Consider the following 21,453-nt stretch of genomic DNA (forward strand, 5'->3'; position numbering starts at 1 on the left):
CCCACTCCTCTGGTAACGCGAGAGTTGCTTGTCGGGCTGGAATCCAGAGAAACAACGGCGGAGCATCCACCAAAATTTCGGGTTTGGCCCCCAAGTCCGGTCCCCTAGGATTCGGGGGCCAAATCCGGTGTGTGGCAGCTATTTCCAATCAGGGCTGCAGAAATTGTTGCACAAAACGGGTGGCTGAAGATACGGTACGGCGGGTCAACGACAGGGGCTTATTGGGCCCACCAGACTGGGCCCAATGCAGCGTTTCTAAGGGCACAGAGGCTCTCCTTTTCTTCCAGTTACATCAATCAGACTGTCAGACAATTGCATCACGAATTGAAGCCTCGTATCAGTGACCTTGCTTGCACTACGTTGCGCGCTCTGTTCAGAAGTATCGCTACTCTGGCTGTTGGATTTCCAACAGAAATCGCCGGCGGTTGCGTGGGGCTGACGCGAATCACCACCCCCTGGCTCATCGTAATTAAAAGGGGCTGGAGCCGACGGACCAGGGGTGCTGCACTAAGAAGAACCACGACACGCAGCTGGTCGGCCCCTTCAAGCAGGCGGCGCACTCCGTCGAGCTTGGATTCGGCCCGGTTCAAGGCGCCGTAGTTGTGATAGGTAACGACAATGTACCTCGTGGGGCTTTCGACAGGGCGGTCCCGTGAGCCTTCTTAAAGTACCCTCAATGATATGGATGGATGGAATTTATTTCGCCCGGAGGCACTGGGCCTATAGGGCCTTAGCACGCTAACTACATCCGGATCAAATCGTTTTGCCTTCAACTCGTACAACCTCAATGATATCGTTGAGACTGTCACGGGGCGTGGTCAGGGGAGTCACGGGACAGGGTCAGGTTCTGGCTAATGACTGAGTTGTGCGATGAGGAGAGAGGAAGCTCTCGCAAGGGCACGCTCACGGAGAGGAGATACTGCTGCTAGTATTGGTCCAAGTCGCGTGAGCACGTGCTGCCCACGTGACCCAAGCAGGTCAGGCTTGGTGCCGTGACAATAGCACTTGTTGAGCTTGTGGCCATATTGCAGGCAGGCGTCGCAACGGTCTCCATCTGCTCGAATCTTCTTATATGGTCGTGATGGCGTGTTTTCTTTTGTATCTGGTGGTTGCCTGGCTTCCTGGTGCTCTTCCTTGCTCTGACGGCCTCGTCGGCGGCGACGTTCTTTCGCTGGCTCCTCCGGCTTATCGGCATCCTTACCGTGGAGGACTGGAAAACCTGCTTCGATCCTTCCACGCTTCTTGTTGTCCTTGATCTTTCCACCGATCGCTGACTGCATTCGGGCAGCCACTTGGTTGTGTCAGAGGCTTTCCTCGAGGATGTCTTCTTTCAGGGTTGCTAGCTCTCCTAGGGCCCAGGTCTTTCCATCTCTGATCTCCTTCAAGGCGTCCGTGAGGTCGTCGTACCACGAGCTAGGCGTTGCTATCTGTGGTATCTTCTGCTCGATCCCTTCGCTGACCAGGTTTTGCCAACGAATGGCCCAATCTCCTAGCTTGCGTTCGAAGTTCTTGATCTAATTCAGATGGTTTGAATATTCAGATCTGAGGTCCCTGTTGATCGTCCGCTTGAACGGAAGCCACTGCTCCTTGAGTGCTTGATAGACTTCTGGTATATCCTTGCCCTTCATGACGTGACGATAGTTCGGACCAATGCTCTTGAGGATCCAATCGTGGAATTTGGATCTAGCAGCAGTCTTGGCGTAGTAGGTGTCCTTGGTTTCCTTGTAGATTTCGAAAGCTGCCTTCCAATCCGTCTGACCGATAGCAGTGAGATGTGAGAACTGAGTGGTCTTGGGCGTGTCGGTTGCTGAATCCTCCTCTTCTTCGTGATCGCTTGTGGATGGTGTTTGGTCATCATCTGCATTGCTAGTTTCGATTTGTGATCTTCCGGCAGTTTGGGATCTTCCGGATGTACCGGTTCTGGCAGCAGCGGCACGCCTTCGAGCGGCGTTTCGATTGACGTCTTCGGTACCAGCTCCGCCCGTTTTCGGTGAATCGTCGTTGTTGTTGGAGCTTCGAGCCGTACGGCGGGGCTGCTTCTTCTGAAAGTCGTCGAATTGAGGTATGACTGGCTCGGTTGGCCAGGGCTTTCTCAGTTTGCGATTTGGATGGACGTAGTCAAGGATCCCAGCGTGCTTAGCTTTCTCCTCATAGGCTTCACTCCACTCATCCCAGTCGCTAGGCTTGTTGAACTTGGTGTACTCGTAGTCCGAACCTGTGGGCATAATGGCGGTTGGAATGGTCGAAATGGTGAAAATGGTAGGATCTGATTGGTCGAAACTTTCGAATAAGTAAGTCTGGCTGTCGTATTCGATGACCTTTTTGGTGTAACGCAACGGCTTGTGATCGTTGTGCGGAATGTGACTGTTAATTGTTGGAAACGACACTCAGACGGAAAGATCGGGGAGAAAGAATTGATTGATCGTTCTGTCTTCATCCTCAGTGGCGGGCATCGCCCTGACCTCCTTTTCATAGCCTTTGTTCAACCCCTGGAACCCCTCTAACATAAGCGCATCAGCAACCAGGCTTCCGTGTTTCAAGTGCCACAACTTCCAACACTGGTATCCGCAAGAAGGTTCCATATGGCGAATCCAACAGGTCCCAGAATCTTGGCCGAATGTGCTCCCTCTTTAACCAGTTTAGGAGCAAGGCTGGGATAATGACGATCCATCGCGCGTGGTGAGACATCTTGTAGCTTGATAAATGCCGTCATCGTCAAAATCAGTGTCGCTAATATCATTGGCACCTTCAATGCCATGGATCGGCACGTCGGGGTGGATTTCCGGGATTCGTGGATTCGCGGAACAGATATCGCCGTCGTTGTCGTTCATAATTGTGTCGCCGAACCCATCGGGAAAGCGGAGGTTTTAATCGATGACTGGCTCAGCCCCATGTGGTTGTCTCTAAATTGAGGCCCCGGGTTCTGCGGCGATAGATGCTGCTTACGTGCTGTGCTGCGAAGTCAGCGCGACTTTAGACCCTTCGGTTGGTCGGCCATATTTGCGCTGTCAATGATCCCGATGGTGTTGATGGTGTTGTAAAGAAAATTTGATGTGGGAGGGTATTAGAGGGAGGAAATTGAAGGACTCGTGAGTGGGCGAGGAGTTGTTGCCGGAAAAATTCTCACAGAGGAGGCCGTTCCTTCCTTCCCTCCTGTTGGAAACTAACAGCCACAATTCCACGGTTATCAGACGGATGATGGGAGCTTACAACAGTAGGTTGGAGATGCTTCGAGCAGCCCAGAAATCATCAATTGAAGGTTGTTTCTTTCTGTTCTTCGGTGGTGGTCATCGCCCTAACCCTTTTGAATAGCTCGTTGTCCAGCCCCTGGATACCCTCAAACAGTAGCACCGGCAACCGAGCTTCCGTATTTCGAATGCCACCACTTCCAACACCACCACATGATTATGAGAAGCCGCACAATGTCGCCGCCGTCGATGGCCAGCGGGCACACGGTGCTTTGGCCGGGCCTAGTGTCAGCCAACCCACCGGAACCACCCCATCGAACTTCCAGGGCATCACCAGAACAACATCGAAGAGGATGTCATCGCCGCCACCTACGCGGTCTGGCTTGGCTACCGGATCAGTTCATCTCCCGCAATCCAGGATCCAGGTGCCCATCATCCCCACATCCGATACAGGCAGGGTCCACAGCCGGTCGGTGGTGCAGCAACAGACTCGGCAGTGCACAACACCCGGTGCAACTGTCAACGCTCCGACGACAGAGGTCACCCCGGCAGCGAAAACATCTCCGACGGGGTTTAGCGCAGGCGACTCTACCACAACAACCGCCCAAACCACTCCAGTTACCCGCGCTTCGAACCGCAACCGCAGGAAGTCTCAGCGTGCTCTGGAAGCTGACAGCAACACGCAGGAAGCTCACACTAATTAATACTCGCGGAGTCACAGCTAGACATAGTGGTACTCTGGTCTCCCGGGGCAAACGTGCGGGTGGCGGGGATTTTGGCAAACCCATGTCTCGGCCTGGAAAGCAGCAGCAGAGAGCCAGGCTTGGACGTAACACCCGGGTGGATGACCAAGAGTCAGAAGGATACTCTAACTTGTGACCTCCAACCGGTTTTACCCCTGTACTGCCGTATTCAATCATTGCTAGTGGTAGTATATAGTGTGTATTCAAGAATGGATATGTGGCTAAAAGAAAATAAAAAACCTGATTCAGTCCTTGATTTCATCTTGTCCAGCGTTGTGCTTTTGTAAAGAGTTCTCCTCCTTGAACTGTAGCGTTTTCCTATTTGAACTGTAATGGTCCGTGCGCCAGCCAAAACGGGAAGGCGGTGAGCTGCATGATTCGCCGCCCTACTTTGGGACACAAATCATGGAACTTCGCTCCAACAGCCACCAGTTTCATCCAGCAGAGCGCACGAATACCAAGAATTCTTGATTCAAGGAAAATACCCAAAACTCTCAATTCTGCTGCGAGAAAAGGAAAATAAAGACCGTTGCTTCCAGGCCGAGGTCATTCTGACCCTCGGACTGCCACGTGAATGCAGTCCTCTACGCTGTCTTGCGTGACTTCCTGTTGCTGCACCTCCTGCCGTGAAATTGGGGCTGTTGCCGGGACGGCCTTCACTGCCGAGCTTTTGGATTTGTTATTCCGGCCTCTCTTCGACGCCGGAGGTCCTTCTACCTCGGCTAGGTCCTCCGATTCCCATTCGGAGGTTCAAGGCTTTAGCAACGCCTCGCCAGTGGCACCCTGTCTTGGAAATCGTGGTCTTGCGGACGGTTGCGATAGAAGGTCTGGCTTGTCCCCGGTCGCAGTAGAGATCAAAACGCGTGGCTTGTCCGTTGATGAAGCACAGGGCAAATCCCTTCTCTCTGGAGGGACGTGCTACATTCGTGGTTCAATTGGATCATGTTCTTCTATCTAGAAATGAGGGGGGCTCAGATTTTGCAGCCGGGGTTGTCGTCCCCGAGGTCCAGGACCACGTGACGACTGCCCCAGTGGTGGACCCCCCCCTGCCCTCCGTCACGTCCCCCTGCGAGGACGTAACTCTGGCGTAGATGTTCCGACAGATAGTTGACAAGACAACGATAGATTGCATTCCTGGAAGGCCAAGTATCATACTTGCCTGGCACATTTTCCCGCTACGGTAGGTAAGTAGTTAGCTACATGTATACTTACCTACCTGCCTTTCGGGTACTAATGATAGCCCACGGCTGGCTCACTTAATAAGGACCTCATTTCCAATGCGACAGCCTTTACACTTGGGTCTCGTCTTGCTGATTCGAGTCGTGCTGTACCCAATTACTGGCTGCATCAAACGGTGGAAGACGAGATGAACCGGAAACGCCCATGCTGGGGGGAGATGAGTTTTGTCTTGCCGACAAGCCTCTCGCAAAACGTACACCCGATCGGAAAGAGCCACGCCGTGACAGCACCCAGCTGGCAGTGACCGCGCGAGGGTGGTTGTGTCTCCACCATGAAGGAGCAACCGTAGCTTCCAGATAATGTTTAGCGTTACGTAGTATGGCTTACTGTTTTACAGCCGTGCCCAGCGCCCGAACCCCGCTTCCCTTGCCTTATTTCACAAGTATTCCGTCTGTAATTACTCAACTCACGAACATGTACCCAGTATTAAGTGTGGGGGGTTCATCACTCTCGTCCAACACTCAGCAATCATCGATAGACGACCCCATGAGAGTTGGAGCCATAGTGGTGCCATGGCGGTAGACGGGTTAGATGGCGGGGACATACCACTAGGACGGTGTGGTTGGTACTGCCGACGAGGGAGTACACAAAGAACTGGCCGTGGACGTTCCAGAGTTCCAGGCACTCATTGGGGGCTATCTCATTGGGGGCTATCAGTGCCAGCATCGGATATGACTTGCATTGTGTGAACGGGACCCAAGACGGCGCAACCCGGTATCGACTTTCACTGGTGCGGTGGTCATACCGGCATTAAACAAGGCTTGACTATCAGGGGAATAGAGCAGGACATACCCGCTTAGCCATCAGCCAGGTCCAACGAGGGTAGAATGCATTATCAAAGGATCAGTCATGGGTTACGGATTTAGGAACGTAGGACAAGTCAACACAGTAAGAACCGGGGGACAACAACCAACAGACGCCAAGACATACCTGCGTAATGCCCGACAATTGCATCTTACACAGTCCCTGTACACGGGATGTTGAGGAAAGCTATGGGCAGCAAAAGCAGCACGTGGCACAGCAGCTCATCCCGCCGTAGTTTGGCCGCGGCCCCCAATAAAAGCGGTTCTCTCAATGGCGACAGGTGTCACTCTTTCATGGCACTTCTTGAGTGCCCCTCGACCCCACACCCTCACAACCCGCTCTCTCTCTCTTAGGTCACTGATTACCGTCATCACCATCACCCTCACAACTCGCTCCTGGGTACTCGCTGAGTCACCACACTCACCGCTCACCAACAGACAACCCACAACAATGGCATCCCCAAACACTTTCCCGAACACTCCCTCCTCCTCCTCCGGCAACACCCCAACCAACCTCAAAATCATCAACGCCTCTCTCTTCCGCATGGGCACCAAGTCCATGGCCCACGCCTACTAATCCCTCGGCTTCAACACCCACCACGGTCTCCTCGAAAACGTGACCAAGTCCCCCTGGACCCAAATCGAGCACGCCGCCGAAGCCACCTGGCCGCACATTCCCTCGGCGCGCCCGCGCCCTCCTTTCACCAGGGCCGATTGGGACGCGCTCTGGGGCGGTTATGACGTGGTGACGGACCTGGCGTCGCCGTTTGCGGTGGAGCTGGTTCAGGCATACCCCGAGGCGAAGGTCGTGGTGGTGCAGAGGGCTTTTGAGAAGTGGTGGCCGAGTTTTCGGGATGAGGTGTTGGATCGGGTGATGGTGCAGCCCATGGCGACGGTGAATGGGTGGATTGGGTGGCATGTCATGGGGATTCGGGCGGTGCAGGCGATGCGGAAGGTGCATTTTGGTCTGTTTGGGGCGAAGACGAGGCCGGAGATTGAGGAGAATGCGCGGAGGACGTATGAGGAGTATTTCAAGAAGATTAGGAGGCTTGTGCCAGAGGAGAGGAGGCTGGAGTACAAGATGGGGGACGGCTGGGAGCCGCTGTGCGAGTTTCTGGGGGTGCCGGTGCCAGATGTGCCGTTTCCGAGGGCGAATGAGCAAGAGGCGCATCAGGAGGAGGTAAAGAAGAGATTGGGCAAATTTTATGGGAGCACGCTGAGGTTGGTGCTGCCAGGGGTGGTTGGGTCTATCACTGTGTTGGTGGGTTGGTGGTGGTATCAGCGGACATGATGAGACAGACAGAACGTAGCGGTCAAGTAAGCAATGATATATTATTCCTTGTTTTCTCGCTATATATCTCCGTATCCAACTCGACCTTCGTTTGTTTCTAGCTATGCGGAAACTTGTAGCTTGTCTCTGCCTTGAATCAGCTCAGCCATAGCGGCAATTGCACTCGCACCACGAGTGGCCTGCATCACTGGTGTAGCACTAGGTACGTTCCAATCGGCGTCATCAGTAAACCATGGCGGTTGGATTAAGAGCAGTAGGAAAGAGGGAATCGAGAAATGGAGATGAAGAATAGAATGTCCTCTCGTAGTGCTTGGGTGACAGAATTGATAGAAGGAACTTACGTATGAGCCGTCGCAGTGCAGATAACCGTTGCAACCAGCACTCTTACAGCAAGAGGTCACACAGTCTATTATCTTACATCTCAGCAAATGCCTCCTGGCGGCTCGTAGTTATAAATGATGAATGCAGTAGTGGTTCACTTACTGACGTTGCAATAACGTTTATTCTATATTGTTATGTCAGTTACTCTACTAATCGTATCGTCAAAGCACCCCGCCTTTGGTTCATTTTGCGTAGACATAAAGAGGCATAAACAGACTTACAAGATTGGCATTCGCGGGAGTCTCGGGTTCGGTAACCGGCTGAGGGAGGGCGGTGACAGCGCCAGCGACGACAGCTAGGACGGTGAAGAATCGCATCTTGATCTACGGGCAGGTTTTGCCGTAAATTTGAAGTTTTGTGATCAAAAACTAAACCCCATGCCTTCCATGACACCTTTTTTATAGCACTTCATCCGCCTCCCTCCTCTTCCATTACCAAACTATTACAACATTTGCTGACTTACACACCCTCAACCTCAACCCGCTGCACCACCACCGCACCCCGGTACAACCAACGAAAAAGAGAACGATATACAAATGCGGGGTTCAGGCCTTAACCCATTGGCGCGTCTATGGTTCCCTCCGTGTGTAGTCAGCTGTGTGGTTACTTTGTCGCCGCTACTATGTCGGATGTGGTATAGCAGCCTTGTACCGGCCCGACAATCGTCCCGAGCTTATTTCCAGGGAGACGAGTCCCGTTCAGCTAGCTGCAACCTGAACCAGGAACTGTTATTCAACGTCTTCCCCGCATCTTTGAATCTGGTTCTTGAACATGGATAGGTATGACAACATGCTGAGACAGTGTCAATGCAGCGTGCGATTCGTGGAGGCGGGCCGGAGTTCAATATTGCAACATGGCGATGCAACCCGACATATCTTTAGGCGATCTTTAGTTATTGTGGAGAAAGTCAGCACAGGGAAGCACGCCCCCCAGCACAGGGCAGCACACTCGGTACACAGGCCAGCGTCCCTGCAGCACCGGCCTACTCACGACGGAGGAAATGTTCGAAGCCGAGATTCGGGTGTGGTTTATGACTGTAACTGGTGATCATCTTTGCGTGCTGTGTACGCCTCGGTCCTGGAAATATTGCCAACTCGGAGCAACAGATATGTGACATATCACTCTCCCACGATAATTAATGCCTGCGTAGTTCTCATCTTTGTTGAATTTACCGCGCCTGAGACATACCTAAGGCCCTGCAAACGCAGACTAAGTAGGTGCCAAACAAATTGGTACTCTCCCCTATCAACGTTCTCCGCGCCTCCCCGCCTTCCTTCCTTGCTTCTCCGTCAGCATCGACTTCTGCGCTCGGTTTCACAAATTCACCGATTTGATGTGGCCCTCGCTTCTGGTTACAAGGGGTGCGGTTACACGGGCAGGCCGCGCATTACAGACAACGGCTCAAGACTTGTTTTCAGAGTGCCGAGATGATCATCATAGATGCGATGTATGCAAAGCAGATCTGCGCGAAAGACCTTCCCATCTACCAGCAGGAGAAGCCATACCAAATTCTGTCCTATCTGCCCAACATGAGGAATACTGCAATCTCGAATCCAGAATTCGAGGCAGTGGAGGTCGTCGAGGATATCCGACACACCGACCCGTAATTTACCCTCGATGACAATGGGTTGTGCCATGCCGCCGCTCCGACCTCATTTTCGGATTGGGATTCCGGGCCCAAATTAGAGGAGCATTAACTGCCTTAAGTCAAGTGGCTTCTCAAACAACTCGTAGATAGTTGGAGCCAACAACTCGGGGGCGCACGACTCTACGAAGTCGAAAAATGACGATTATCAAGGTCCTCAAGATCTTTGTTGTCATCTTTACACCATGCTGATATTTTACGGTCCGTTACATATCATCCTCGCCTTTGCCTGCCTACCACACCTCTCCCTGAACATTCACTGGAACCTTGAGCGTCCTCGTCCCCGCCGCGTTCACCTTAGGAAGCTGCCCCGCGCGTATGTTCACCTGTAAACTTTCATGCACCAAGCGAGGCGCCGCTAGATTCTTATCCCGCTCGCTCCGCATCCGCACAAACTCATCCTCGGTAACCCCGTCCCTGATATGCTTATTTCTCGCGCGGTGTTCACCAACCGTCGTCCAAGGCTCGGGCCCCCTCTCTCCTTCCACCGGATAGTCATGCCCAATCCAAATCTTGACGTGATCCGGCAGTGCCAGCAGCTTTTTAGCTGACTGATACAAGGCTTGCGGGCTCCCCCCAGGGAAATCGCACCTGGCAGTCCCGAGCGAGGGATGGAACAACGAGTCACCACAAAAAACATTGTCTACCACAACAACCCTTCCCGTCAGCATACATGTATTCACCAGCACACAACCCCCCAAAAAGAAACGCAACACCACTCACCTCCAATCCAATACCCCACATGGTCCGGCGTATGCCCCGGCAGATGCACCACCCGCCCCCTCAACCCCCCCACCCAAAACACCGCATCATCCTCCCACAACAGATCAAACACCCTTTCATACTCGGCCCTCTCCACGCCATACCGCTCCCCAAACAAACTCTGCACCTGCCCAATCCGCCGCCCAATACCCACAGGCGGCGACGCCACCATACCATCATCGTTCCCACGCTGCGCCGCCGCCAGCCGCCGCTGCAGGTAGAAGGCCGCCGTGAGGTGGTCGGCGTGAGCGTGGGTTTCGAGGATGTGGGAGATGGTGTAGCCGCGGGCGTGGATGAGGGCGAGGAGGGCGTCGGCGGTGGTGGTGGACACGGTGCGGGTGGTGGGGTTGTAGTCCAGTACCGGGTCGATGATGGCTGCTGTGTGGGTAGATGGGTCGGCGACGAGGTATTGCCAGGTGCAGGTTTGCGGGTCGAAGAGGCTGTCGATGGTGGGCTCTGGGGGTTTGGCGGTTGGGGGGGTGGTGGTGGTGGTGGCGGTGGTGTATGTTCGGTGAGAGATGGGGTTGGGGGTTGTGAGAGGGGAGAGTTGAGGATGTTGATGGGTGGGAGGTCGTAGTATTCGATGTGAGAGACCTCTCTGTGGTCGGGTGTGATGTGTTTGGTGATGGATCCGGCGGTCTTGGTTAATAGAGACTCCAAGGTTTAGCACCGTGGCTTGGCCGGCGGCAGTATGGGGGAGTAGGAGACAAGAAATGGCTGTGGGCTGTGACCTCGTCTCAATGCACATGCGTAGCGGCAACCTCTTCATCTTCAATGTGTTCTTGCTGATTTACGGCGGCCTGGCTTAGGAAGATTCTCACTTAGAGTCGAGACTCGAGTCACAGGAAGATATTAATGGCGACAAGCCGGATACTACCGGCTCACCTGATGTCAAAGTCGATTCAGCATACCGGGGATCCACATACAAGTCGCCGTCCCGTGGCCCGGACCGGAGTCAGGGGTTGGTACCGGCACCCGCCGACAGCCGCGAGAGCCGTCTCCGTTCAAGCAAGAGGTTCTCCTGAAACCGTTGAAGGCAAGCTCTCGCCGTTGTACAAATTGGTCGGGATCTAAGTTGGCTTCCCCGGAGTAAGGATGTGGACGGGTCGGCCCCTTAATGGTGAGCCGGACCGTTGGTGTCAGGCCATGGTGGCGCCACGGAGAAGCTTCGATTCCGCGACTCGGCGACCAGCTGAAGAGTCGGGGTCCACTGGCTAGGCGGCAAATCAGCCGGCTTCCCGTAAATTAGCGCATGGCGTGCTCGCGCACGGCTCGCTTGCTGACCAATGTCCCAGTTTCAGCCCTTTTGTAGTTTTCCAATATCACCACCAAGGCGCTCATCACGGCGGCTCCTGGCAGCCACGTTCGAGATCTCCCTTCTCACCATATCCACATCATCACCATGGCCCCCAGCCGGCTTTTCACAAGGCAAACAGCCAAGGCCTTGGCTGTTGCCAAGCAGACACTCAACCATCCAACCACATACCGGACCTTCGCCTCAGTCTCTTCCTCCCCAGTCAGCCCAGCACGGAATCACAAGGTTGTCGTCGTCGGCGGAGGGTCAGCCGGCCTCACAATAAGCCACCAGCTCCTACGCACCGGGAAGTTCTCACAAGATGACATCGCCGTCGTCGACCCAGCAGAATGGCACCACTACCAACCCGGTTGGACCCTCGTCGGCGGCGGGCTCAAGGACAAGCACGAGCTTAAGCGCCCCCTACAATCCCTTGTCGACCCCAAACTCAAATTCTACCCCGACTCCCTCGCCATCTTCACCCCAGAAGACAACACCGTGACCCTCGGCAACGGCTCCAAACTAACCTACGACCAACTGGTCGTCGCCCCCGGCATCAAAGTCGACCTCGCCAGCATCAAGGGCCTGCCGGAGGCCGTGTCCGACGCCGAGTCCAACGTGTCGTGCATCTACACGTTCGACACGGTAGGCAAGGTGTTCCCGACCGTGCAACGACTGCGCGCGGGGCAGGCCATCTTCACGCAGCCAGCGGGCGTGGTCAAGTGCGCGGGGGCGCCGCAGAAGATCATGTGGCTCGCGCTGGACCACTGGAAGCGCGCGGGGCTGTACAAGGCGCATGATGATGCGTCGCCGGTGAAGATTGCGTTTGCCACGGGCCTGCCCGTCATGTTTGGCGTGCCCAAGTACAGTGCCGCCCTGGAGGCCCTGCGTCAGGAGCGCGGCGTGGAGGGGCTGTTCGGCCACGACCTGGTGGAGGTGGACGGCAACACGGCCGTGTTCGCGCGGCCCGACGGGAAGGACAAGGTTCGCAGGCCGTTCGACTTGATGCATGTCGTCCCCAAGATGGACGCGCACGCGTTTGTGAAGAATAGCCCGCTTGCGAACGAGGCTGGGTTTGTGGATGTGGATGACGCCACGCTGAGGCATAAGAAGTTTGCGAACGTGTGGTCCGCGGGCGATGCTAGCAGCTTGCCGACGTCTAAGACTGCTGCGGCGATCACGGCCCAGGCGCCGGTGCTGGTCGGAAATCTCGTCAAGGCGATGGAGGGCGGCGAGTCCCGGCCTGCCTACGACGGGTACACCTCGTGCCCGCTGCTGACCGAGTATGGAAAGGTCATGTTGGCCGAGTTCAAGTACGGTGGAGTCCCGCAGGAGACGTTCAGCCGGGTTGGCTGGGATCAAGCGACACCAAGGCGCGCCTTTTACCATCTCAAGAAAGATTTCTTCCCCTGGGTGTATTACAAGTCCATGGTCAAGGGGACTTGGGGTGGGCCGAAAGGGTGGATCAACTAGCAAGAGACGACAAGAATCTAGAGAAAAGAATCGAACATGTTGTCGACTTGCGTGAAGATGAATACCCGTCAAGGTGAAGATGAATACCCGTCAAGGTGCTCCTGAATTCGATTCGTGTCTGTGGTTTGACAGCCCAGGATGAGTGGGAACATACAATGCCCAGCGGAGCTGCGAGGCGGGCAATTTGGCACCTGTGTTTTTTCGGCAAATACATGGATGCACAGCTTTGCTCGCGCTTTCCCGATGCTAGCAATTGTTTGCCTCCCTATGGCTGTTTTCGCCAGAAGCAAACCATGCAGTGTCCTTGGAAGGAACTTTGGCATGACACCTACCAAGTGATGCTACTAGCAACAGGGAGACACCTGCCTCGCATTCACCACAATGCAGACACTGGAACTTGGACAATGAGGTACTCGAAGCTTGGCCAAACTCTTTGCTGTGACCCAGCCCATCATCCGGAAAAAATTAGCTTAGCCACAAGGGTTGGGTTGGCAAGCTGTTCCCAGAACATTTGTAATCCTAAGCTGGCGCCATGCCTCCCAGACCATCATACATTCAATGCACCAAGCAATCGGGCTTTGAGTTACGGAGCAAACTCGTTACGACACTCAGTTTGCACAAGCATTAACACATCACCCAATATCGTGTCCCTGACCATTATCCCCGAGATACCTATATCCTCCCCAGCGTTCCTCCGTGCCTACCTTACTTCTAAGATATCCGACCTGGGCAGTGCCTTCACATCCCCCTTAAGTTCTTTCCCTAACCTGACCCAGCCTTCTTTCTCTTCGCCGCGTTGCCATTACCGCTTCCCTTCCAAATTTGAATCGCTTCTCGACCACAGCCCGCACATCAGGTTCCCCGCTCCCTCCTCGACCTCTTGATCAATAGGCCTCCTCCTTGTGCCCTAAAACCACCATCCTCTCAGCACACCTAGATTGCAGCCACTATTTATCTAAAGCACCTCATTCATCCCTTACACCCGACCTCTCTTACCCTCCAGACTCCGAGAACTACCTTTACACCGAGCGGGATTCTCTGTGCATCACGATGAGTGGCCGTGGGCGCGGAGGTCAAAGTTTCGGAAACCAGCAGAACAAGAAGTTCAACAACAAACCTCCCAATGAGTTTTATAGGTAAATCTCTTCATGCATGGCCGATCATGTAATGTGATATTAGGCTGGCCAGGGGGTAACATACTTGTAGAAATGGCGGCGACCTTTTACAAAATGTTCGAATGTTGGAAGACCGCACTGCCGCGAAGCCAAAATCAACAACGCAGCAGTCCCAAGCACTTCAACGCCCGGCTTACGGGACACTCGGCCAAGCGGTATCTTTGTGGGCGAACTACGTTGCACTCACACCCGGTCGGGGCCATCTCTTTTACCGATACTCAATCAGCATCACGAAGATCAAAAACGACGACGACAAGAAACAAGACAGTACGGAGGTCCCGGATACACAATTATCCAACAATGAAGCGGCCGAACTGGCTTCTCAGGCTGCGGACCAGTTGACGCTGAACCCTAACTCAAACGACCCTCCCAGCGAGCCTGGCGTCGAAGATGGAAATGGGGACACCGCCGCACAGCCGGCCGGCATGAAGCGTGCTGCCATCATCGCCCACCTTCTTGGCCATGACCGGGACCTCAAGGACCGTTGTTCCCGAGGGACAGTTGCGTCAGATTACCGCGACATCATGGTCAGCACCACCCCTCTCAAGGTCCTCGTGTACACCTTCGACTACAAGGGCGTGAGGTCAAACTACAGGCTCGAAAGATACAGGGTCGCTCTTATGGAGCCCAACGATGTGCAAAACCCCTTGAAAATGGATGATTTGCTGGACTATCTTGGCTCAGACACTCGTCCTGAGACAACAACCATCCCGGAAGCCGTCTTCGCCCAGGTCCTCAACATCTGGCTTCGGCAGTTTTCCAAGTTCAAAGAATCAACAGAGCTTCCCACGCAGAAGGTCGTCGCCAGCAAAGCATACCCCCTGACAGATGACACCAAGCTGCCAAAGGACCACCCCAACTTCTACTTTACGCAGCCATTACAGTTGGGCATCGCTTCAATCCGGGGTTACTTTTCCAGCATTCGTTTTGGGGCGGGAAAGGCATGGGTAAACATCAACACCGCCCACGGCGCTTTTTTTGAGAGCAAACCGCTCGGAGAATGGATCAGAGATGCTGGATACGCACACCCCCGCAAGCACGCGCAACTACATAGCATCCTGAAGGGGCTGCGGGTTGAATTGCTCCACCGGACCTTCAAGGACGGTGACGACAACAAGCCTGTCGTCAAGGTTATATCCGGGCTTGCGACGCCCTCAGATGGCCCGTCAAACGACACATCTGGGGGAAATCCTTCGACGACCCACCCCCCGCCTAAATTTGTGAAAGGATCCCGACGATATGGAGTGCAGTGTGCACAAGTTTCGTTCTGTGATCCGTCCAGGCCCGGGGACGGATATGTTACGGTCTACAACCACTTCAAGCAGAGTGAGACTCCGTTTACCCGAGAGATGTGGTTCACGGCATTCAAACTGACCAAGCTCCCAGATTACCCCAAGTATGCCCCGAAACATGATGAACTTGTTGTCAACCTAGGTAGTGCGCGGCGGCCTGCGTACTACCCTGTGAACGTTTGCAAGATTCTCCCCGGGCAACCCTACCATCCGAAGTTAACGGACACCCAAACTCAGGCCATGATCAAGTTCGCGCAGCTCGGACCCAAGAACAATGTGGATTGCATCACGGTAGACGGGTTCGACAGGATTGGTCTGAAGAATCCCTCGGCGCATGCGAAACTGCTCAATCCTGCTTCCGGGTTGGCCAGAGCCCAAGGGCGCATTCTTGCCATGCCTGACGTCAAATACAAGAGCATCAAGGTTAGTTTTCCGACGGCACCTGGGAAATGGAACCTCGTCGACGTCGGTGAGCACAGCAGGAAAGGGGAGAAGGCGGCCTGGGTAATTGTGCCCATGGGAACGTTCAAATGGTACGACGACCACTATGTGGAAATGGACGAAGAGCTGCGGAAATTGATGAGGAAGCGCGGATTTAATCCCCAAGACTATTGGCATGTCAACTACCGTTGCCATGAGATGCCAAAGGGGCTAACACAGAACCCGACCGCTGAAACTCGCAACAACGAGTTGGCCAAACACTTCGAGTTCCTGCGAGACTACGGATACAATCTGGTCTTCGTGCTCTTGCCGGACAAAGGCGCAGAGTTATACAACGCCATCAAAGCAGCGGCCGACATCAAGGTGGGGATTCATACAGTCTGCATGGTCGAATCCAAAGCTGCGAAGAAGTTCAACAAGCATACCAAGAAGATGCAGTTCGACTTGCAATTCTTTGACAACATCCTACTCAAGGCGAACCTCAAGCAAGGTGGCATCAACCACACACTGGAATTCCCTACTTCCAAAATCCTTTCCACGTGGCAGGCCATGGTCCTTGGCCTCGACGTCACACACTCGCCGCCTGGCGCAAACAAAGCAAAGGCCACCCCTAGCATCATCGGCATGGTCGCAAACGCTGATGAGCATCTCGCCCAGTGGCCAGCCACCATAGCGTTCCAGGATCGAGAGAATCAAGAGATTGTGACAAGCATGCAATCCTTCCAGACACTCCTCCAACCGCACCTCGACCGCTACTATGGGCGACACAAGAAATATCCCGCCGCCCTCATCATCTACCGCGACGGCGTTTCCGAAAGCCAGTACAGCCAAGTCGCCGAAGACGAGTACAACGGGATTTGCTCTGTTTGCACGGCCGCGTACGGCAGCAAGAACCAGCCCGGTCCCAAGATCTCCATCATCGTCGTCGGCAAGCGCCATCACACTCGCTTCTTCCCCACCGCCGCTGACCACGCGGACAGCAAAGGCAACACCCGCCCGGGCACCGTCGTCGACCGGTCCATCACTAGCCAGTTCCTCTGGGAGTTCTACCTACAGGCGCACGAGGCCATCCAGGGCACGGCCCGCCCGGCCCACTACGTGGTGGTGAAGGACGAGTTCTTCCGCAGCACCTTCTCTGTTCCGGACAACAGACCCTCCGCCAACCCCCCGTACAATAACCCCGCAGATGTGCTTGAGGCCTTTACGCACGCCCTGTCGTACGCCTTTGGCCGGTCCACGCGCTCCATTGGCGTGTGCACCCCCGCTCGCCTGGCCGACAAGGTCTGTGATCGGGCGCGGTGTTATACGGCGGCGGGCCTGGAGCCGGAGGAGATCAAGCTGGCGGAGAATCTGAAGGATTTGATGTTTTACATTTGATGGCTGAGCGTTGCTGTAACTTGGCAGTTGCACATTAGCGTTTGTTAGCGCTTACTGTCTCTTTTACTCTTTTCTGTCCTTACTGTTTTGCTTCTCGCCACTCCTTCATCGATCAGCGCAAACCCCCTTGCTCATACTTTGATTGCAACCCTGTCTTTTCCCTTGCTGCCAACCTCAACTCCTCGCAGCCTGGCCAAAGACGGGCGTGATTCGAGTGCCACAACCACCACCCCCAACTCCTTTCCTTGCTCAAAGGTTTCCTGAGGGTATGACACCCGGGGAGCAGGAAGATGTTGCCTTTTGCTGCCAAAAGATGTATTTCTGGTTTCTGTTGTTTTGGGGTGCATCCAGGGCACCTATTGTTCATGGAAGGATGAGGAAACACGCCTAGTCGTCATTAACAGTGGTAGCTTACAACCTACCACACCGAGATGTCCAGGCATCACAATAATTTAATACTGTATCTTAGGTATGTACTTCCACTGTTCTGGGCATATAAACCACAATCTCCCTGAGTATCTCTGCATGATTCCATACAAAATACACTGTAATCCACATGTTTAAACGCCTGACTTCCCCAACTCAAGGTCACCAAGTCCGCCACCTTCCCCTTGAAGTTCCACAAAAGAATAACTCAAACTGTTCGCTTAATGGCGCCCAAGAACATTGATCCGCTCCCCCGTCCCCATGCACCGTGCATTATCATGCCGCCCCGGCCACGACGCCTGCCGTGACCGCACTCTGCATCGACTTCTGCCAGATGCACATACAGCTCATCACCGCCATGATGCTCCAAAGTGTGCCAAGCTCTCCCGTAGCACCACTGCCCCTAAACTCAAACTGCCCCAGCTTCGAAAAACTCAGCGTCCCCGGATTCGCCCACACCGCCACCACCTCCTTCCCATCGCTCGTCAACCCATCCCCCCCCCTCATCTCCCCCATACCCATTCCCCTGCCCCCCCGACCCCCCCGACCCTCCAACCCTCACCAACTTCCACCCCCACCCACTGCCCCCCTCCACCCCCTTCACCTCCCCGCCCCTCGACCGCCGCCACTCAAACCTCTCCACCCCCGCACTGCTCCCACCTCCGCCCCCCACCGCCATCGCAAACCAGTACACCTCATGCCGCCACCCCACCACATACCGCAACACCTCCGCCCGCTGCACCCCGCCCTTCCCCAGCGCGGGCAGCCCCACGGCAAAATCCTGTCGCATCCGCCCGGCCGGGTCGGCTTTGGCGAGGGGTGTTGCGGAGTCGGGGTCAGGGTTGTTGGGGTTGGTGGCGTGCATGGTCATGGCGCCGTACCAGCCTTGGGGGAGGGTGATGGTGTAGGTGGGGGTGGTGGGGTTGTTGGTAGGGGTGGAGGCGTCGTGGAGGAGGATGGTGATTTTGGTCCAGGATTTTTGGTAGGCGGCTGAGATGCGGGTGGGGAGCGGGTGGTTGTTGGTGAGGGAGGGGGGGAGCGTGAGGGGCGTGGGTTGCGAGTGGGAGTGGCCCATGGTTAGGTACCTCGGTAGGTAGGGAGGTGGTTTGTGGGATTGGGGGGTTTGGTTGTTAACTTGTTTGCGGTGGTCGTTGCGGCGGTGGATGGTGGGGGTGTTGCTGTCTAGGGAGGCTTCGAGAATGAAGGCGACGGTCTGACGTTGTGATGTGATGCAGGGGCTATGAAAAGGGCGGTGGAATACTCGTGGGTTTCTGCCACCTTTAGCAACTTGACGGTTGGGTGTAAATAGATATATATACCTGTCTACCTCGAGTGATTGAGTCTAAGTTTATATGACGACGTTCGAAGTGCTGCGACGATCTCGCCAAAACCATCCAATCAGTCTTGTCTGCTTGGGGCGAAGCATCGACATGTCAGCCTTGGCCCTTGCCCTGCGCCACTCTCACCTCCAGAAGTGTGTACAAATACAATGTTTTGCCAAATAGAGCTTAGTATATCCAAGCTCCGAACTCATGGTTGGTAAGATTCAGGACTGGAACCCAGCCACAACATGCTGGTGGAATCCACAGGGCCCTCAGGTAGGATTCTGAGCGACTTTTCCTTTGCGCCTCTCTTTATCGACCGTCATTCTCAGTTTTATATCGATAATCTGTGTAACGAGGCAGTTCCCATGGTAAGCTATGTATACGGATAAAATAGGCCACCCTTGTTTCCGATTCCTGGCGTATTAATGGGGATAATAGAGGGTGTTTTAGCGCTTACTGCTTTCTGCAAAACCAGCATTGATGTTTGAGGAAACCACACGCAGGGGTGGAAATGATCGCGCCATCGGGTGATGAGTGGAAGAGATGCTAACACCCGACGTAAGTGATAGGTTGGGTGCCTAGGTAAACTAGTCAATTATTCACACTGCTCAGGCGTGGTGTTAAGGGGAGCATTGGCAGATATTAAGGCGCCACAGACTTGGTACCACACTTCCCAACGTCTTTGCAGATGAGCTTAGGTGGCTAGATATGCTGCCCAGTGAAACCATCTTCAAGCACTGACGAGTGACCGAAGCCCGCCGCGGACCTTATAATTCAAAGCATCTGCATTGGCGCGTCGCTAAGATCGGCGAATAGAGTAGTATTGCGGGTGCTGGTATAAGTAAAGCGAGCAATACAAGCGCCATATTGGGCACACGGTCGCAGTTGTAGAAGTGGAACGCAGCATCAACATCAGAGATGTCAAAACTCTTGTTCCGGCTGAGAAGTACGGCCATTTCCGCTGGTTTTGGCGTCCTCTGCTGCTGTTTCTAATAGTCGAGGCCAGATCCTAACCACAAGGAGGCGAAGCGTCGGGATGCAGGCGATGACAATGGCCACATTGATCTCGGTAGCCACCCAATACGGAAGGCTGTTCTCCTCGCTGGGTATCCCGACGCCGCCCAGGACAAGGTAAATCCGTACTGCGGAGGCGGCACAAACCCTACGCACATCTTAGATCGGTACCATAAACAAAAGATACAGGACTCCCTAGTAGATAACAGCAGAAGGGGATTGGCAACTTACAAGAAGCCCAGGGCAAAAGCAAAGTAGAGCCAAGCTTTCTGGCGCCACGGCAGAGTCATGGGCCAGATTAAGGGGAGTGGAAGACAAAAAATGGCGGCATCGAGCACACAGCTTATAACAGCGTCCGCGAGCGCCTTCGTGTCACCGATGCTGATACATTGGTGGTCAGGTTGGTCCAGATTCCAAAAGGAGCTCATCGGGAGACAGGCGAAGATGTTTGTTATGGCATCACAAATGCCGAATACCGACGTCAGGACGATAAGGAACGTGCGTCGCCTTACCGTGGCCAGGACGTCAAGAAGATGTCGAGAAAAGAGGAGCAGGACGAGGATTTTGGTCATCACAACGCTGAAGTTGACAACCAACTTGCTTGCGTATAGCATCTAGAAGGTGGTTGTTTAACCATCCATCGGCGCCAGTTGATCCGGTGGTTTTGGAACACGGAAGGTAAAGAAAGGGGTATCACAACCCACTTTGAAGACGAACTGTTTCTCGTCCGAAGTGAGCTCGGAGGAGTCTTTGGGGAGTTCCAACCCTGTGGAGGCATCTAGACCAGGAATTCACCGTCAGCTGCTGGCTCAAAGGGATACGATCTAACACTGCGTAATGGGGATAGAGATCGGACATACAGATTCCCAGGATGCAGGTGTCGGCAAGCGAAAAGAGCTGGGTTAGACAATCAGCGTGATACTTAGCATAGGGGTGTCGGGATAACCCCGTGTGCCTCCCGCCATGTACGTACGAGTGTAAAGAGTATGCATAAGTCGCTCAGTCCTAATACGCGGAGGATGTAGCCGCGGCAAACAAACCGCAATGCCACGGCCAGCGTCGCGAACAGCAGCATCCCGGCGGAAAACGCGAACAGCGATGGCCCTTCGCCGGTCCAGCCCATGATGGTCCGTTGCTGCCGCGACGAGTTTGGGCGACTGTCATGTGGTCTGGAAGCTCATGTATTCTTCGTGAACTATGAAAGGGAGTTCCTCAATCGATCTTCGTGGTGTTCTGTTGCGGCAATGCCCCCTGAACATCAAAGCTCACGCAACCCCCGAAACCCCTGGCCCTGTCAATGCGTGGGGCTCCCAATTTCTGTCCCACAGCGCGACAGGGTCTTGATTTACTTGTCGGCCAATCGAACTTGGCCGGGCTGAGAGGAGCTCAGAGAAAGAACCCTGCTAGCTTTGCAAATAAGGCATCATTCTGGTTTAGTCCCTGGCTAGTTCACATCAGTTGACTTGGTTTGTCCCTCGGCAGATGCCGCTGCTACACGGTCAAGCGTGGGATGAGCAGCGAGAGTTACGAAAGCACCATGCTTCCATTGCGGATCTTCGCCGCAGATCCGAGGGTAAGATCGGA

The 21,453-nt window shown here is 54.4% G+C and overlaps 9 protein-coding genes across 9 annotated transcripts; 5 read left to right on the top strand and 4 right to left on the bottom strand.

The window, feature by feature from the left end:
* Nucleotides 1-1,301: 1,301 nt before the first annotated feature.
* On the bottom strand, nt 1,302-2,225 carry CHGG_00274 (uncharacterized protein; the record flags this gene model as incomplete). Its single annotated transcript, XM_001219494.1, has 2 exons — nt 1,302-1,514; nt 1,605-2,225. 2 exons carry the CDS (start codon nt 2,223-2,225, stop codon nt 1,302-1,304), a joined length of 834 nt encoding a protein of 277 aa, XP_001219495.1.
* Nucleotides 2,226-2,756: 531 nt separating this feature from the next.
* Nucleotides 2,757-3,892, top strand: CHGG_00275 (uncharacterized protein; the record flags this gene model as incomplete). Its single annotated transcript, XM_001219495.1, has 3 exons — nt 2,757-2,864; nt 3,192-3,214; nt 3,313-3,892. 3 exons carry the CDS (start codon nt 2,757-2,759, stop codon nt 3,890-3,892), a joined length of 711 nt encoding a protein of 236 aa, XP_001219496.1.
* A 2,532-nt stretch (nt 3,893-6,424) lies between these two features.
* CHGG_00276 (uncharacterized protein) lies at nt 6,425-7,264 on the top strand (the record flags this gene model as incomplete). The annotated part of the gene is made up of 2 exons (XM_001219496.1): nt 6,425-6,528; nt 6,682-7,264. The coding sequence occupies 2 exons, from the start codon at nt 6,425-6,427 to the stop codon at nt 7,262-7,264; spliced, it is 687 nt and encodes a 228-aa protein (XP_001219497.1).
* Nucleotides 7,265-7,365: 101 nt separating this feature from the next.
* CHGG_00277 (uncharacterized protein) lies at nt 7,366-7,962 on the bottom strand (the record flags this gene model as incomplete). The annotated part of the gene is made up of 4 exons (XM_001219497.1): nt 7,366-7,462; nt 7,606-7,645; nt 7,748-7,769; nt 7,867-7,962. The coding sequence occupies 4 exons, from the start codon at nt 7,960-7,962 to the stop codon at nt 7,366-7,368; spliced, it is 255 nt and encodes an 84-aa protein (XP_001219498.1).
* Nucleotides 7,963-10,032: 2,070 nt separating this feature from the next.
* On the top strand, nt 10,033-11,077 carry CHGG_00278 (uncharacterized protein; the record flags this gene model as incomplete). Its single annotated transcript, XM_001219498.1, has 2 exons — nt 10,033-10,554; nt 10,862-11,077. The coding sequence occupies 2 exons, from the start codon at nt 10,033-10,035 to the stop codon at nt 11,075-11,077; spliced, it is 738 nt and encodes a 245-aa protein (XP_001219499.1).
* Nucleotides 11,078-11,454: 377 nt separating this feature from the next.
* Nucleotides 11,455-12,819, top strand: CHGG_00279 (uncharacterized protein; the record flags this gene model as incomplete). Its single annotated transcript, XM_001219499.1, has 1 exon — nt 11,455-12,819. The coding sequence occupies one exon, from the start codon at nt 11,455-11,457 to the stop codon at nt 12,817-12,819; it is 1,365 nt and encodes a 454-aa protein (XP_001219500.1).
* Nucleotides 12,820-13,869: 1,050 nt separating this feature from the next.
* On the top strand, nt 13,870-17,104 carry CHGG_00280 (uncharacterized protein; the record flags this gene model as incomplete). Its single annotated transcript, XM_001219500.1, has 2 exons — nt 13,870-13,955; nt 14,026-17,104. 2 exons carry the CDS (start codon nt 13,870-13,872, stop codon nt 17,102-17,104), a joined length of 3,165 nt encoding a protein of 1,054 aa, XP_001219501.1.
* Nucleotides 17,105-17,939: 835 nt separating this feature from the next.
* Nucleotides 17,940-18,605, bottom strand: CHGG_00281 (uncharacterized protein; the record flags this gene model as incomplete). The annotated part of the gene is made up of 1 exon (XM_001219501.1): nt 17,940-18,605. One exon carries the CDS (start codon nt 18,603-18,605, stop codon nt 17,940-17,942), a length of 666 nt encoding a protein of 221 aa, XP_001219502.1.
* Nucleotides 18,606-19,776: 1,171 nt separating this feature from the next.
* CHGG_00282 (uncharacterized protein) lies at nt 19,777-20,992 on the bottom strand (the record flags this gene model as incomplete). The annotated part of the gene is made up of 5 exons (XM_001219502.1): nt 19,777-20,017; nt 20,101-20,483; nt 20,574-20,647; nt 20,730-20,766; nt 20,843-20,992. The coding sequence occupies 5 exons, from the start codon at nt 20,990-20,992 to the stop codon at nt 19,777-19,779; spliced, it is 885 nt and encodes a 294-aa protein (XP_001219503.1).
* Between the last annotated feature and the right edge of the window lie 461 nt (nt 20,993-21,453).

The sequence above is a fragment of the Chaetomium globosum genome, genomic scaffold, assembly GCF_000143365.1.
Source record: "Chaetomium globosum CBS 148.51 scaffold_1 genomic scaffold, whole genome shotgun sequence".
NCBI lineage: Eukaryota > Fungi > Ascomycota > Sordariomycetes > Sordariales > Chaetomiaceae > Chaetomium > Chaetomium globosum.